At 44.0% G+C, this 17,970-nt stretch overlaps 1 protein-coding gene across 5 annotated transcripts in view; it reads left to right on the forward strand.

Annotated features, from left to right (window-relative positions):
- RGL1 (ral guanine nucleotide dissociation stimulator like 1) overlaps nt 1-17,970 on the forward strand; it is a 271,120-nt gene that overhangs the window by 217,448 nt on the left and 35,702 nt on the right. For all 5 annotated transcript variants that reach the window (XM_043924319.1, XM_043924315.1, XM_043924318.1 and 2 more), the window contains 5 exons: nt 2,207-2,391; nt 6,591-6,715; nt 8,557-8,772; nt 12,502-12,605; nt 16,101-16,185. In XM_043924319.1, the coding sequence (XP_043780254.1) occupies nt 2,207-2,391; nt 6,591-6,715; nt 8,557-8,772; nt 12,502-12,605; nt 16,101-16,185 (715 nt within the window). The remainder of the gene's footprint in view (nt 1-2,206; nt 2,392-6,590; nt 6,716-8,556; nt 8,773-12,501; nt 12,606-16,100; nt 16,186-17,970) is intronic.

The raw sequence follows: 17,970 nt of genomic DNA on the forward strand, positions 1-17,970 counted from the left end.
TGCAAGCATCAGGTTTTCCTAGATTCTGGCTGTCACCCCACCTGTGTGGCTACCCCAGCTCTGGGCTCATTGCTTATCAGCAAAGAAGGGAAATTATTCATAGAAAAAGTCATCTTCCTTATAAAAATGAAATATTAGAATGCTGCTTCATCATTTTCTTCTTCAGTTCATGATATTTGGTTTTGGTGAAGAAAGGAGAAATAACATGTGCTGTGTGTGGGCTTAAAAAAATTGAAGTCTGTCACTTTTGACCGGGGTAGTTAGGGCTTCAGCATATGAATTCAGAGGGACTCAGCATTCATACATAACATAAGGTATTGATAACAAGAAACCAAATATGGAAGGTTCACTGGCTACTAGCTCATTAATTTCAATTTACTTGTGCTTTCAGTTAGCCCCAGATGCCAGATTAATTTCTTCTAGCTTTTTGCAAGGGAATTAAACTTCTGTTTCTCTTTTCATTCAATCTGGACTAAAGATTTAGAAAATATTAAATTATTTCTAATGTTTGAAATGCCAACTTTAATGGTTCTCTGCCATTTATTTCTTCTGTTACTATGTGCTTATAGTCTTCATGTCCCTAATAGTAAAACAGTGGTCTCCACAGCAGTGAAAAGAGTTAATTTATTTTTCTTCTGGGTTTGTACTTCAGTTCCAAAAGTTAAGCATTAAATTGTCTTTAGTTGCTTTTATGCCTTGATTGTTGTCCAGGTCTCTACTATGAAATTGAGACTTGTGAAATTTAGACACACCTGTGAAGGCCCAGCCTGCAGTTTCGTATATATGGAGCATAATGTCTTTTAGTTTCTTTACAGTTTGTTGACTAAGCAAGCAATTTGAAGTATAATTAGATGATAATTTTAAAATTTGGAAAAAACCCCTACCCCTACCTCAAGGACTTCCCTGTAGCTCAAATGGTAAAGAGTCTGCTGCGATGCAGGAGACCAGGGTTCGATCCCTGGGTTGGGAAGATCTTCTGGAGAAGGGAATGGCAATCCATTCCAGTATTCTTGCCTGGAGAATTCCGTGGACAGAGAAGCCTGGTGGGCAACAGTCCATGGGGTCGCAAAGAGTTGGACACGACTGAAGCGACTCATACACACAAGTGACTTCATAGTCACCAGGTCATTTTATCTTCACCTACCTTGAGAACGTTGTGGTTGTTTTAATCACTCAGTTGTGTCTGACTCTTTGCGACCCCATGGATTGTAGTCCACCAGACTCCTCTGTCCATGGGATTTCCCAGGCAAGAATACTAGAGTGGTTGCCATTTCTTCCTCCAGGGGATCTTCCCGACCCAGGGATCAAATCCATGTCTTCTGCATTGGCAGGTGGATTCTTTACCACTGGCCACCTGGGAAGCCCCTGTAAAGAAAATAAGCTCGTGTAATCAGTAACATGTCTGGAGGGAACAGAGCCCCCCAAAATGACTCTTTTTTTGGGCCCTGGTCCTTGTTTCACCCTAGGTGGACTCCGCTGGGCCACCAGAGGAGGTCCCCTTCACGATGAATGGCCTTGCTTATCAAGTATTTCTCCTTTACCTTTTCCTCTGCCTCACTCTGCCGCTCATACTGTTTCTCCCACTTGAAACACGTTGTCTCTGGTCATTTGAAAAGCGAAAGGATAATGTTGTAAGGGCATTTTTGGTGCTTTGCCGAAGCCATGGTGATCTTTGTAAAATTAAATATACACTTTATCTTTCCTAAACCTGAGGCCTTCCTTTCATCAGATTTCTGGCCTACCGTCAGTCAGTTACTTCCTACAATGTTAGCACAGTAGATCTTGTGGTCTCTGACTTGAGTGAATCCAGAATTGGAAACACATAATCTTGTTGTATACAGGATTACTTTGAAGTTGCTTCAGGACTGACTCAATATTCTCCTGTGTGTCTTTTTTTCTTTTCTTTTTTTTTTTTTGCCCCGTATAGGTTTTTCCAAATTTATGGTCCTGTTTTTTTTTTTTTTTTTTAAACTTGCCAATCTTTTCCCCTGCTCCCTAGCCATCACTTAAAATAATGAAAGGTAGTCAGGCTGTTTTCAAATGCTTTAACTTCACTGACACTGGTGGAAACTTTAAGGTGAACTATCCTTTGATCAGCAGCCCACGTTTTCCTGAGGCCTGGCCGGGGCGGGCTCTGGTGGCCAGGGCTGGCGTTGAGTCTCCACAGCCAGTGGGGTGCAGTGACCCTCTGTTTCTCTTTCCCCAGTGCAATCGCGTCCATCCTGAGGGCCTGGCTTGACCAATGTGCAGAGGACTTCCGAGAGCCCCCTGACTTCCCCTGTTTACAGAAACTGCTGGATTATCTCAAGCAGATGATGCCAGGCTCTGACCCAGAGAGAAGAGCACAAAATCTTCTTGAGCAGTTTCACAAGCAAGAAGTAGAAACCGACAGTGAGTACTCGTTTGATTCCAGGGCAGAAGCTAGATCCTGATCCTGCAAACCTCCCACAATGACGAAATGCTCTCCCTACGTGTTGGGTCGGAGGCCTTGGTTTCCCTCCAGACAAGCTGATAGGGGATGGGTGACCCGTGTAAAATTCTTAAGGTTATTGAAGTCCCAATTATAGACTGTATAGAGCTGGAGAACGGAATCCCCCTGGAGAAGGGAATGGCAACCCACTCCAGTATTCTTGTCTGGAGAATTCCATGAACGGAGGAGCCTGGTGGGTCTACAAGTCCATGGAGTCACAAAGTGTCAGACACAACTGCACGGCTAACACTATAGAATTTTAGAGCAGAGAAGGGGATATTCAAGACCACCTAGTCTGACTCCCTCATTTTATGGCTGAGGAAACAGTGACTCTGGGAGGTGAAGTGATTTCCCAGGGTTCCTTTAGTACCATACAGAGGACGACCTCCTTAATGATCTTTTGCCTTTCCTTGTCATTGCACAGTATGCTGAACTTGAATTCGTTCTTCATTATCTGCCTGATCGGTTCCTCCTTCTGTCAAATGAAAACCCATCACAGACAACCACCCCCATTCAGCAGGCAGGGAATTAAATCCAGTCCTGCCCCTGCCCTCACAAAAGCTTGAGAAGCTCAGAAAAGATGTTTCTCCTTCAGCTGGAAACATCCGTGCTCTCTGTCCCCTGCCTGAGGCAGATCTCGCATCTCCAATGGACTCTCCCAAAGGAAGTCTCTGTGGCTGTTTTTTTCCTATCTGAGGAACTGACTGCCTATTTTCAAGGACAGAGCAAAGGCCACCACTGCAGGGTCTGGGCTGCTTGGAACCATCAGGCTTTGAAGAAAGTCAGAAAGAGGTTAGGACAGGCTTCCACGCAGTGACGTTTTGTCCCCTCACTGGCTGCATGGTGATGGTTGCCGTGGCGGCTGACCCACTTGGAGCTTCTGACAGGCATTTCCCTGAAGTGACGCCTGATTTCCTCAGTAAGGGAAAGGAAACGGTTCCTCAACACCGATAAGGGAAGCTGCATCAGTGCCAAGGAAAACAGCCTTAAAATTCCAAACAGGACCTGTTGACTTTTTTTTTTTATGGACAGGGGACCAGGGAGGGGAAAAATGCCATTGCATCATTGGAAGCTGACTGCCAAGTCCTCTGTATCTCAGATGACTTCATCTGCTGGGAATGTTTGAATACCAGGGGCGCCCCTCCAGCTGTGGGAGCTCTGCTCCCCTCAGGACCTCCCCTTCTGCCTGCGTGCAGGGGTGCATACTCTGTTAGCACCCAGCTGTCCCCACGGGGGCTGCCCCTGGTTCCCAGCCTAATTGGGGAACTGGTGGGACCAGTGGTTCATCGTTTGTAACGGGCACTGGAAGGCCAGCTCCTTTGGCAGGCCGAGGCAGGGGAGAGCGAGTTTGCCTGACATTAGAAAGGCTTTTAGGCAATCCCAGGAGTGAATTTTTAATCAAGAACTCTCTGAACTGTCTGTTTATTAAGTACAGGAATCATTACCGTAAAAGAGTTTTAGGAGCTTGGTTCCCATATGCTTCATTTTACCCAATTTCATGCCGGCAAAAGCAAACAGGCTCTCCTACATGTTTTTCAAAAGTGAAAATTTTGCTTCAAGTTTTTGCCTGCTTACCCCTGGAAAAGAGTCAGAAGCAGAGACAGTGAGAGCATGGAGGAGGCCCCGGAGAGAAAGGAACTTGTAACCTTCAGGCACAGCAGTGTTGAGCCAGGGCACGTAACAGGCCCTGAGTGTTGGATGAATGAGAAGATCACGCCTTAGCACTTTTACCCCTTGCCTGAAGTTGGCAGCCTCTGCATTGTTGAGCAGCAGTGCAGATTTGTATCCAGTGGTTAGCAAGAGGATTGAGAGGCCCATTCTGAACCTTTGGGAATTCAGATGTCTTATTCCTCCACCCACTGAGAGAGGGCCAGAGTTGTGTGGAGGAAAAGTGGTGAAATCATGGGGTGTTAGCTTTCTTTAGCTCATGCCTGTTTGTATTCCAGCCTCCAGGGGCAGGCAGAGGTCCCCTCCTGCTTCCCCGCCTACCCGCCTTGTAACCAGCCTCGTTCACATTGGTACCTTCAACTCTAGGATGAGGCAGCCAGCCTTAACTCCTCTTGTTGTTGTTTAGTCAGTTGTGTCTGACTCTTTTGCAACCCCATGGACTGTAGCCTGCCAGGCTCCTCTATCCATGGGATTTCCCAGGCAAGAGTGCTGAAGTGGGTTGCCATTTCTTTCTCCAGGAGATCTTCCCAACCTGCGGGGTCAGACCCATGTCTCCTACATTGCAGGCAGATTCTTTACCGCTTGATTCACCATACCTGTCATCAAAGTTGGCAGATTCCCATGTGGTTCTCTGAGAGGGGCAGTGATGCAGGATCCACTGAGCACTCCCTTACCCCTAGGAAACTAAGAAAGTGAATGTGTTAGTCACTCAGTCATGTCTGACTCTTTGCAACCCCGTGGACTGTAGCCCTCCAGGCTCCTCTGTCCGTGGGATTTCCCAGGCAAGAATACTGGAGTGGGTTGCCAGTCCCCCTTCTTCAGGGGATCTTCCCGACCCAGGGATTGAACCCGGGTCTCCCTCTTTGTAGGCAGATTCTTTACCGTCTGAGCCACCAGGGAAGCCCAGGAAACTAAGAAAAGACCACCCCAATTTGATCCAACATGTCTAAAGTCTTTTATTTTGCAAAGGCTTACTTTGTAAACATCCTGGGGGAGTAGTAACACCCTGATTTAAACATCTGCTAAGATACGTGTATGCAACTAGATTTTTCCTATTGAGAACAGGTCTGCCAGGCAGGAGAACAGGGAATGTGGTTGGGAAACAATTCAGGAATTGGGGAAGGTTTCCAGGACGGGAGGCTAGAGGCTCAAGGTAAACTTCTTGCAATTGCATGGTCTTTGACAGCAGAGACCCGAGGTCCTGCTCCAAGTGCTGAGTGCTTATGCTTTTGGAGTCCTGGGGAGTGATTTTTTTTTTTTTTTTGCTTCTTCAGTCTGTGTCCTATTAATTTGTAATTGATGGTCTTATGTCTAATAAGGCTCAGGTGAGTTTAGTTTAAGGCTATTTTACTGCTTCATGCATCCTTTATTTTTTATTGGAGGATAATTGCTTTACAATGTTGTGTTCGTTTCTGTTGTACGTCAATGTGCATCAGCTATGTGTATACATATAACACCTCCCTTTTGAGCCTCCCTACCACCCCACCCCCACCATCCCACCCCTCGCTAGGTCATCACAGATTCGCGCTCCCTGTGTGATACGGCAGCTTCCCACGAGCTGTTTTACACATAGTAGTGTATACACTTCAGTGCTGCTCTTTCAATTTGTCGCACTCTCTCCTTACCCAACTCTGTCCAGATGTCCATTCTCTACGTCTGCATCTCTGTTCCATTACTCAGCAATAAAAAGGAACCAAACTGAGTCGGTTGTAGTGAGGTGGATGAATGTAGAGCTTGTCATACAGAGAGAAGTAAGAAAGAGAAAAGCAAATATCACATATTAATGCATATACATGAAATCTAGAAAAAATGGTACTGATAAACCTATTTGCAGGGCAGGAATAGAGTTGCAGGCATAGAGAACAGATATACATACTTAATTTTAGGTAGACGTTGAAAGCTACTCTTAATGTTCTGAGAATTCTGAGGACTTCTTGAGAGTTCTGAGGACTTCATCAGTATTTCTGACACCAAAATGGCTTATTCTACTCCCCAGAGCCTGTCTTGCCTTCATGCCCTTTCCTTCCAGGCTTCTGATAATTACTGGCCCAGTAATTAAGAAATGCATAGATGAGGTTTAGGAAATAGTTGGATTAATGCTTGAGCTGATCAGAGGGATTTGAGGGTGCCTTAATTGAGAGGGGGACCCCTGAATGTAGCCCCACTTTGCTTTTTCTAGCCTTTGTTCTACTTTGTCCTTGACTAAAGATCCTGTGGTTTGTCAGAGTGACAACATGGGGCCTCTGGACTCAGTAAAACCTCTAGGGACGAGCCGAGAGAGGGAAGACCTTCATTTCATTCCATTTATTATGCTTGCTGTTCTCTCCCTGTGAGTTTTCTAAGGGTCAGCCCCCTTCTTCCTAAATTAAATAAGTCCATTTTTGACTCTGTAAACAAGGTCATATACAGCGGCATCAGACTACTGATTATTTTTTCCCCCACCTGTGAACAGATGGGTTTCCCAACAGCATCTCCTTCAGCCTGGAAGAGGAAGAGGAACTGGAGGGCGGCGGGTCTGCGGAGTTCACGTGCTTCTCAGAAGATCTCGTGGCTGAGCAGCTGACCTATATGGATGCAGTATGTCTTCTCTTTGTGCCTTTTACGTGCTTCTGCTTAAAATGTGGGCAGTGACAGGACTGGTGGCCCCTGGGAGGGCAGTAGGGTCATGTGAGTTAAGTCTTTTCAAATCCCCGAGAGAGGCTGTGCCAGTAAATGCAGAGGGAAGATGTGATTTGAATCCATCATCTGAATAATTCAGGCCTCAGCTCTTCTTACAATTCTGGGTGAAGGCGCTTTTCACTCGGCGCTCCACACCCAGAGGGAAAGGAGAATTCTAATCCTAAGGAAACAAAATCTATCCTGTTCCATGGGTGTTTCTCTCCCTTTAGACTCATACATACTTCAAGATCTGAACTGTTTATTTGGAGGATTGTAAAGGGGTCAAAGTATAAGTTAGGAGAAAATAAATTCACTGAATCCACATGCGACTCTATCTGGCAGCTCGTTTCCACATGTGCTTCCTGGTCTTTTGAAGTCTGAGTATTTTTGTTAGCTGTACATACTTGGTTTCATTAGTCACATTTCATAGCTCAGTGTTAGCTGGTTAAAGAAAAGAGGGCCATTATCAGGGATCACAGTGGTTTCAGCTCTTCCACTCTTACCACTTTGGAGGAAGCAGCGTAGAAAGTGGCTGTGAGTGTCCATCTATTTAGCATGCAAATAGACTCTACTCTCAGAAGTAAATCAGGTGGACTTTTTTAAAAAATTTTTATTTATTTATTTATTTATTTTATATTGTAGTGTTTTTTGCCATACATTGACATGAATCAACCATGGATTTACATGTGTTCTCTTTCCCGATCCACCCCCCCACCCCACCTCCCTCTCCATCCCATCCCTCTGGGGCTTCCCAGTGCACCAGCCCAGATGGACTTTATAAAGCAAATGCTGGCACATTTGCTTTTACACAAACCCTCTCACATCTTGTATCGAATTGTTGTACAAATGAGAATCAGATTAGTTCAACTTTGTTGTTGTTTCAAAAACCAGTAGTGTAAGAGAACGATGGAAAACTTCATTGGCTATGACTTTTAGGCAAAAACCTGGAAAAGAAAAAAGTGAAAGTAAAAGTTGCTCAGTTGTGTCGGACTCTTTGCAGCCCCGTGGACTATGAATTCTCCAGGCCAGAATACTGGACTGGGTAGCCTTTCCCTTCTCCAGGGGATCTTCCCAACCCAGGGATTGAATCCAGGTCTCCCGCATTGCAGGTGGATTCTTTACCAGCTGAGCCACAAGGAAAGCCCAAGAATACTGGAGTGGGTAGCCTATCACTTCTCCAGTGGATCTTCCCAATCCAAAGACCTGGAAATCAGGCTTCAGATCCCTCTTTCCTCCTTTTCCTGTGTGACACTGAATAGTTTTTCCTTTCGTTTGTTTCTCACTTTCTTCACTTTAAACGATGGGAAATAGTGAACTTGATGAGTGTCACTTCTGTGAGTCATTTTTCAGGTAGCCATTCATATTCATTATACACAGTTCATGATTGTGAGTGTCCAGAATGTACCATGGATATGATTTTGAAGTCAAAGTAATCTTAACCACTTCTTGGTCAGAAGTAGATTTTTACCTGGATTTTATTCCAAGACAGAAAAGTCCAAATGTTTTTGGTCATTTAAATTTTCTGTTGGTCATCGTGTACCTTGTGTTCAGTTGAGCAGATTTAGAAAGAACATGTGGGCTTTTCTGATCAGTTAATATATTAATTATTTACTTTTGTCTGTTGAAATGGACACCATGAGGCAAATCAAGTAGAAACGAGCGATTTGTCCATTCACAAAATACCAAGTTACAGTAGATGACATGCTTTGCCCTATGAAATGTGTGCATTGTCCTTAAAGTCAATTCCTCTCTTCTTCTAGCAACTATTTAAGAAAGTCGTGCCTCACCACTGCCTGGGCTGTATTTGGTCTCGAAGGGATAAGAAGGAGAACAAACACTTGGCTCCTACGATCCGTGCCACCATCTCCCAGTTTAATACCCTCACCAAATGTGTGGTCAGCACCATCCTGGGGGGCAAAGAACTCAAGACTCAGCAGAGAGCCAAGATCATCGAGAAGTGGATTAACATTGCTCACGTAATTGTGTTTTTTAAAATATCCTTTGGGCTTAGCAGATATGGGAGGCCATGCCATCATGCTGATGTTCCCATCTGGTTGAAGGGCAGTCAGAAAACCATATGTGAGGGCCCACTGGGTTTTTGTTGTTCTTATCGTGGTCCTTCCAAAGTAAGGGAAAAAGTTGCCTTTCTTAACATGGGAGTTTATTTTTTCTCTTTAAAAAAACGGGTCCCTTGCTCACTTCCTGCTGCTTATGGGCCCCCATGCTGCTGCTGCTTCGGGATGAAGCAGAATGTCTGCTTTTTCACAGACTGTTGGCTCTGCCCTCTGTTCAGTACGTGTAAACTGATGGTCTCAGTGTCAGATAGACTGCTCTTCAATGCAGAAAGATTACCCCACCCCCTTCCAGGACCTGGATGCATTCTGTCTTCTGCAAACCTGAAGAGCCAGTACCTTCTCAGGATCTCACATCCCTTTTCTAAAGGACTGAAATATACAGATTCCATATTAATCGAGGGCTTTTCTGAGAGCCTTATATCTGAAGTTGGAGGGACAGAGTCTGTTCCTGTGACTGAATTGCATCCTGCTGGGTGTCAGTCCAGTGTGCTGGGTCAATGCATGCATGTCATATGACCTTGACCTTCATTTATCAGCATCTTATTTCCTGATTGAGAAAAGGTGAACAGTAGTCAGTCAGTCAGTCAGTCACCACGTATTTCATGAGCCCATAAATGCTTCTGACCTGCAGTTTAATGTACTTTGAGGACATAGGTAGGCTAAACACAGTTAATTTGGTCCTACAGGAGCCTAGTCTAACAAGGAAGCTAAGAGATACTGGAGTCATCTCAGCCTAGGAGTGGAGTCATACGACATAAGTGCTGCAGAAGTGGGGGAGGGAGAAATCCATCCTGGCTGCGGGTGATCCAGGCAGATTTTCATGGACAGGATGATATTTGAATTTAGCTTTGAATAACTGATAGGATTTGGGGTATTTGAAGACTGAGGAGGATTTATTTATTTATTTTTTGTCTAGGCAGAAGAAATTACATAAGCAAGAGCTATGTAATTAACAACAATTTTGACAAATAATTTTTTATGCAAATATCCTCTGTTCTGGGCTATATGGGGTCAACTCTAACGAAAACACATTTTGTTTTCTACCCCATTATTTATTTTTCTCATTGAGCCCCTATCTGTGGGCCTAAGACTTAAACTTTTACATTCTCTCTCTCTTTTGTTTCACATTCCCTTTGTGGTCTTTGGTTAAACAGCAGAGCCATAATTGTGCCAAAGAGTTTCCTTTATTTTGAGTCTGTAGGTGGTCTGATACTACAGACTTTTTAGTATATGGGAAAATACTATATGGAAGAAACATAGTTTTACATGACTTAGACTTCTCTTATTCTGAATTGAGCTTATTTATCAGCAAGTAAGAGCCACAGAGGAAGTCCTGATAGAGTATGATAGAACATGAAATTTATCTTCTTAGACTGATAGGAAAAAATATATTTTTTGGCCACAAATGCCAAAAGAAAATAGTCTATCTACTTTTAAAGTATTCAACTGCTTAGAAAATCTATGGTAAGCATATAGTATTTGTATACATGACAGGGTGGCTCAAACAGTGACTTTGGTCCAAATTAAATACCAATTGTGCATTTATGTGATAGTAAGAAGTACAAATTGTATAATTTCAGGTATATTCCAAATGCCATAGCATGTGCTTAAAAGCCGGCGGTCTTTAACTCTTTGTGATGCATGAAACTGTGTCTCTTGAAATTGTGTAGGTGACTTAATAAAATAATAAGACTCATAGGTGTTTTCCAGTCAAGATTTATTTTACTTTTCCTGAATTAATCATAGTCATTTTCTATTGAGAGGATGTTTGAAAAATGATAATTTTACATGCAGAAAATATTTCTGACCTAATATGACTGTTTTGTTGGACTGGCCTTACTGCTACATTTTTGCATCAAATCTCCTCAAAGATCACTCCTTTTTTAGCAATGGGGCCAGATGCCTCTTGTATTCCTTTAAACCCTTAGCTTAAGCCTCTTTCTGAATAATGTGTTCCATATGTTTATTACAATTTGCATGAAATAGCTGGGCCCGAGTTCTTTTATTTATTGCAAGTTTCCTGATTTTTAGAACATAACTTTTGGATTCTGAACCTTTGTTGAACCATGCTCTCATGGGCTTGGTTTCCAGACTGTAATTCAGCGCTCTTGCTCTCTCTCTTTTACTCACTCTCTTTTTAAATAAAAAGAAAGCATTGAGGCATTTCAAAAGAGTGGGCATGACTTTTGTAAAGAGCTTTGGCATTTACTCTAAGAAAATCTTGGGGAGGGGGGTTGTTGGTTTGGCATAGTAATTTTTTTTAGTTCTTATCTTTTTTTTTGAAAAAAAGCTTTTTATTTTGTATTGGGGTACACCCAATTAACAATGTGATAGTTTCAGGTGGACAGCAAAGGGACTCAGCCATACATATACGTGTATCCATTTTCCCCCAAGCTCCCCTCCCACCCAGGCTTGGCATAGTAATTTTAAGCAGCCAGATATGGGCGTGCTAAGTTAAAGAATGCCATTTTCCCTTCACAGTCAGGACTAGCGTGACTTCGTGAAATGTTCTTTTTTTTTTTTTTTTTTTTTTTTTATTTTTATTTTTTTTTTTTTGTGAAATGTTCTTTTAAGCAGTATGCATTTATGCCCAGCCACTCTGGGACCTCTTGCCTCAGATGTTCCGCATGAAGCCAAGCCCATGCTCACACGGCGTACTCAGTCAACAGCGGATGTTTTACACTCCCACATGCCTGCAGATGAAGCACCTCCTTGGACACACGGCACATTCGCTCCCGCCCTGGGCTTCTGCCTTCCCCATCCTGGCTGTGAAGGGGACCCTCTTCCTGACTGTTTTGCTGTGCCTGCCATTCATTCAGCAGGATTTTGACTCCAAGGTCGCTGCCTGCTGATGCTACAGCCTCTGAATGGTAGCTTAAGTTTCAGGCTCTGGGAGGCTTTCTCCTTCCCCAGAAAATGACATCCAGAATGTTTCCTGTTCCCTTTCTATTTTGTTCTAAAACGCTGCCAAAATGAATTTTCTTTTAAAAGCCCAAGTTATTTTGGAAACATTGTAAGTACCAAGGTGTTTCTGAATGTTTATGATTGAGGTACAAGCCAGTTGGAACTCAAATGAATGTGTATAAAAATATTCCCTCTTGGCTAAGGACATAAGAGCCAAAGGTCAACTTGTGGTGAGTTTTTACTGCCAAGTTGTATACCCCTTTCCAGACAAGGGTTGGTCCTGAGACGTGTGATAGCATCTGACCTTGAAGCGGCTGCGACCCGGTTCGCTTTGTGGGTCTAAAGGTTACGGTCATCTTTCATGTGTATTTTTAGGGCATCTGTATGCTTTCAGCAGAAGAAAGGTTGCTTTCTCTAGCACAGCTCTGTAGGCTCACCGCCATTCGTGTTTTTACTGGGAAAGCTGGAAACTATAAAACTGTAACAACAACGCAAAAAAATATATTAAAGGGAGAAAAACAAGCATTCGGTGCCAAAATCTATAAAGCGTTTCGGTGACTGGGGTGGGAGTGTAAGGAATCACTTTTTGATGTTCAGTGTTTATTCAGCTGCCTATTTAGTGGTAAGAATTCATAGCAGCTGTGATGCTTCTGAAACAGGAAACCACCAACTCACTATATTATTGATATTTAAATGCCTTGTATGTTTTAATCACTCTCCATACAGGAATGTAGAATCCTGAAGAATTTCTCCTCCTTGAGGGCCATCGTTTCAGCGCTGCAGTCCAATTCCATCTATCGTTTAAAAAAGACCTGGGCTGCGGTCCCAAAGTAAGTTCCCAAGTGTCTGCTCTACTTTGTTTGGCTGGGCTGATTAGCTGCTGCATCAGTGGTGTGGGTCCCTCTACCTTCAAAGTACATGTTACATAACAAGAGAAACATCATTGAAAGCCTCTGTGTATTCCAGGCAGGGTGCGTTTTACACATCATCATTAATGAGTTTTGAGGCAGGGCTGCTGCAGAAATCAGCCTCACCCTCGAAGGGTGCCAAAGCCAAGACGGTTGGCTTTGGGGGTGATTTTAAGGATGTGCGTGTCATCTGGGCTTGGAAGGATCAGCTCGCGGAGAAGTGAAGTTACAGCAGCTTGCCAGTACTTCCAGTTATTTGTTCAGCCACATTCCTTCAAAGCCCTAAGCCGTTCCAAGCTGTGAGGGATAATGTGTGCACAGAGGACATTAGTTCTTGCTGTTCAACATGAATCCATTTAGTTAGTTTCTGCTTCCGCCTATGACAAGCTATCTTAGTGTTGTTAAAAACCCCCCAAGTATTCCTTCCTAGGAACCTGACTGAAAATGATTAACCTCCCACATTCTGTATTGGATTTTTCTTTATGTTTCTTGCTGTAACCTTTGGAAGGGTGAACAATCGAATGTCCTCATCGTTTCACTGTCGCTCTTGTCCCTTGTCCAGAGCTTCACTGGACTCTACCTTTTGCGAAGGTGGGAAGGGGAGTAAGGAGGCAGTTCTGGTCCCCCTGTGAGTACAGATTGAGAGGCTGGGGAGTGTGTCATGACTACAGACCAGGCTAGTTACTTTCTCCCTCCATTTGTACTAATTGCAAAGTCATTCCATAACAGGCAAAAATGCCTAAATTGTTTATAAACTGCAAAAATGCCTGTACTGTATGCAGCACAGTCTATACTGTATGCGGCAGAGTCAGTTCCAGACGGGAGAGAGGCCAGCTGGCTCCCAGGCAGGCCTGCCTTGTGGGTTTAGTAGATTCTGTCCTTAGAGCAGAAGGTCTCGGTACTCAATTTCATCAGCTCACTCAGAGTCGATTAAGCCTTAAGTGTTAGTTGATCAGTCATGTCCGACTCTATGTGACCCCATGGACTGTAGCCCACCAGGCTCTTCTGCCCTTGGGATTTCCCAGGCAAGAATACTGGAGTGGGAAGCCATTTCCTTCTCTAGGGGTCTTCCTGACCCAGGGATTGAACCCAGGTCTCCTGCATTGACGGCAGATTCTTTACCGTCTGAGCCTCCGGGGAACCCCTAAGCCTTAAGGGACTGACCCAGATTGGTAAACCAGAGTTTCATAGTTTTATGCTGAAAAAGGAGTGCCAGAGTATTCAAGCTACTGATAAGCTCACATCCTCCATCAGAGGAAAGGCAGCTTAGGGGAAGTCACATTACTTGTTACATAACTCTTAGAAGCGGGTGATCTTAAAGCCTGGTGCTGCAGAGATACAGACACCCTGCCACTTGATCTCCAGCACTCACATGCTCTGTTATCTATCAGGAGAAAAAGTGGAGATGGGACTTTTCAAAGTCCAGTGCAATTTTCTCGATTACCACTCTTCTCTTGGGTTCTTCTCCCTTTCATTAGTTTGAATGATCAAGGCGACACTGTGTGTGATAGATGAGTTGATTGGAATCCTCTGCAAAAGAGTCTTATGAAAGATACGGACCATATGAAATCAACAGATGGTAGGCCCAGGTGAAATATGATGAGAAAATCAGATGCATACAGAGTCCCCATCCTCAGCACCCCAACCTTCCCGTTCCCCTCGTCACTGCTCCCCACTTGTGGTATCAGAAACAAAGGGATGGTCTGGGGCTAAAATGCAGCCTTGTCCCGCTTGTAGCCTTCTCTTTTAGGCAGTGAAAGGTAATCTATCTTTCCTTGGTGGTTGATAAGTAGAATACTGTGGAAGTCACTTATCCAGCCACAGGTTTCTTCCACAGCACATTTGAGGCTAAAACACAAGATAAAAAATGACGGGACTTGTTTCTTAATCTCCTTGGTTATTATCAGAGAAGGTCCATCCTTCCAGCTGGTTTCTGTATTTGAGAAATACCGCAGAACAAAGCTCAAAGCCCCATTCTGTACAATACGGGCATCTGGTTTGTTTCTTCATTGGTTGGTGGGCTCATGTTTTAGCAGGAATGCTGCAGAAGTACCACCGTTCCTGAGAGAAGTCACTTTCATATCAGCTTTATATAGTTTCTATGGCGAAATTAAAGGAACAGGGTTAAGATGTTTTATTCGGTTATTACTTTTCCAGTAGCCCTTTCCGTTAATAGCTTTCAGTGGACAGAGAAGACATCTATTTACTTCTCTTTATTTCAGCACACGTGTAATTAAGTTCTTAATGACTTTTTTTCCAAAATATTAATAGCTTTTATGGTTTATGCCTTAAGAAAATGCCAAAGAAAATGGTTTTCTTTATTCTAAGAGTAATATTACACTTGTTGTAAAACACATAAATTCCTTTTTTTTTTAATTGGAGGATAATTGCTTTACAATGTTATATTGGTTTCTGCTGTATAGCAACATGAATCAATCATATATATATATATATACCCACACATGTATGTGTGTATGTATATATATCCCCTGCTTCTTGGGCCTCCTTGTCCCTTCCTGCCCCTCTAGGGCATCACCGAGCACCAGGCTGGGCTCCCTGCATTATACAGCAGCTTTCCACGAGTACTGTTTTATACATGTTTATAGTACTGTTTATAGTGTGTATATGTCAGTGCTACTTTATCAATTTGTTCTACCTTCTCTTTACCCAGCTGTGTCCACTAGTCTGTTCACATAAATTCTTAATAATGGCTTTCTCATGATAATGAAAGTGTTGAGTGTATAATGACGTTGCCTCTGTTAATTCTTTAGAATTATTACCTTCAGAATCATCCATTCCGGAACCCTGGAGGGGTGGAGAGAAAAGCTAGAGGCCTGTGGAGACATGCTGTATTAGGGAGGGGCTGGGAAAGAGTAGGTGCTTTACATGTGTGATCATGCACGGGGGCTGTCAGCATTTCCACTGTGCAGATAAGAAAACTGAAGCCCGGGGAAGTTGAGCAGCTTGTCTCAGATCACTTAAGGCGTGAGTGGCAGAGTTGGGATCAGAACCCAGCCCCTCTCAGAGTTGGGATCAGAACCCAGCCCCTCTGACTCCAGTGCCCATCCTGATTGCACCATCCACTCTGACTCTGAGAGTAGGAGCACTGGCCTGTGAGTCAGGAAACCAGGGTTCTATACTGCAGCTCTCAGCAGTTAGCAGCAGAAGCTTGGGCAAATCCCTGACCCTGACATCTTCATCTCTCAAATGAGGAGACTGGCCAAGAGTTCTCAGGTCCTGTGGGGCTGTGGGTGTGTTGATAAGAGGACTTTTTTTTTAAACTTGCTGAAGAGAACTTGTCCCAGTTGTACGACTTAACACCTCCTGTGTAGCCAGAGGTCCTCAGGAAAGACAATCCAAAGGTGTTGAGCTTTTGCTAATCTTCATTTGTTAATATTTTCTCCATCCCTTTTCTAGGGACCGAATGCTGATGTTTGAAGAGCTTTCAGATATCTTCTCAGACCATAATAACCACCTGACCAGCCGGGAGCTGCTGATGAAGGTGAGGATGTGGGGTTGCACTCTGCTCTGGACTTTGCTCAAGGGAAGAAGAGATGTTTGAGGGCCCTTTGGCTGCCTGCAGTCCCTTGAGAGAGCCTAAAGGGACTGGAACGCAGGACTTTGGGTTTTTATGCCAAATCAAAGAAACCTGGGACTGAGAAAATTCAAAGTCCTGCTCCTTGGCTTCACTGGGATGCAACGAGATTGTGAAACTTGGCATTGCTGCCTGTAGCCCCTGAACAAGCCGTCCTGCAAACACCGGGTGCTGGCAGTTAGGTGGGGGAGAGGGCCTGGAATATCCTTCTCAGCAAAACATCTTCTCAAAGGGCAGGGGCCAAGCCTGCAATTCCACATCCTTTATTTGCACTAAATTGCGCAACCTGTCTGTCAGCAGTATTTATTGAACACCAGATGAGTGCTGGCTGCTGAAGAGCAGGCTAGGTAAAGCTGCAGCTCAGCTCATTTTCTTTCTCTAGATGTTTGATGAGTGCCTAGTGTTTATAAAGCATTTGACTGGCCCCTGGGAGTATGAAGAAGACTTAACACAGACTGTTTTCAGGAACTCACCTTCTGGTGGGTAGGTGTAGACACTGAACAAGAATGAGTAGTCAAAGAAAGGTATGAATGATAGGTTGTGAGCAGTCATCAGAGGGGAGCAGATAGTATCTTCACAGCCTTTCTATAGATTCCATCCTCCTCATTTTGCAGCTAGCCAAGGCTCAGAGATGTAAGGATACCCCTGAAGTTCCACCCCCGGAGGTAGTGGAGCTAGAATGTGAATCCAGCCTGGTGAGACCCTAAAGCTGCTGCTTTCATCACTTAGGCATAAAACTATTTCTTTTGACCACTTGTGAGTAGGAGGCAGGGTAGGTCAGGTGAAACTTCAGAGAGAAGGGAAGTCATTCATTTAATATTGATTGGGCATTCACCATGTGCCCAAAGCAATCTCTGATTTTAAGGAGACTACGGTCTCATGGGGGAGGGTGGTTAAGTGGGCAGTTATTAAAAAAACAAAACAATATGTTACCCTTTTGCCATGAACTGGGCAATTAGAGGATTCTTATCCTTCGTCTCCTTTTCTGTGAATTGAAGGCAACAATAGTACTATTTAGTCTACTACTGATCTCATAGAATTGTTTTGAAGATTGACTGAAATCACATATTTGAAAGCAGTGTGCAGCTGTCAGTCATTTTTAGCATTTGGCAAACCATCTACCAAAAGTGAAACCAAAAGTATGCATGACAAATGAAAAGTATAAGCTATAGATGTAAGCTTAGCATAGACACTTGGCGTAGGAATGAGTCTAGTGGGGGTAGGTTTACTTAGAAAAGGCCTCAGTGATAACTGTCAGGTTAGTCGTTCCTATAGAGGCATTTGTTATGATCTCCCTCTCTGTCCTTCTCCTAAGTCCTGTTCTTCCTCCATGTCTCCGTGAAGACTACATTTCTGCTCAAATCCTTCCTTGACACACTCAGGTCTGATTAGGCCCCTTCCTGTGCGCTCCAGAAGCCCGTCATTCCTCTTGTCCTAGCTCTCATCACGTGCCTCGTTAGACTTGCCTGTGAATGTCACCTGTCTCCCTGCAGGCATGTGAGCTCTTGCAGGCAGGGGCTTCTCCACTGTTATCTCTAATGCCTAACACACTGGGCATGTCACAAGTGTTCAGAAACGATGTTGGACTGGACGCCCTGATGGGCCTTCTCATTCACATGACTTTAACCACTTGCTCACTGTTAGCTCTGCTTGGCATAGACAGTGTGTGCAGGGCAGGGTGGCTGCTGTCTC

The sequence above is a fragment of the Cervus elaphus genome, chromosome 14, assembly GCF_910594005.1.
Source record: "Cervus elaphus chromosome 14, mCerEla1.1, whole genome shotgun sequence".
NCBI classification, from domain to species: Eukaryota; Metazoa; Chordata; class Mammalia; order Artiodactyla; family Cervidae; genus Cervus; species Cervus elaphus.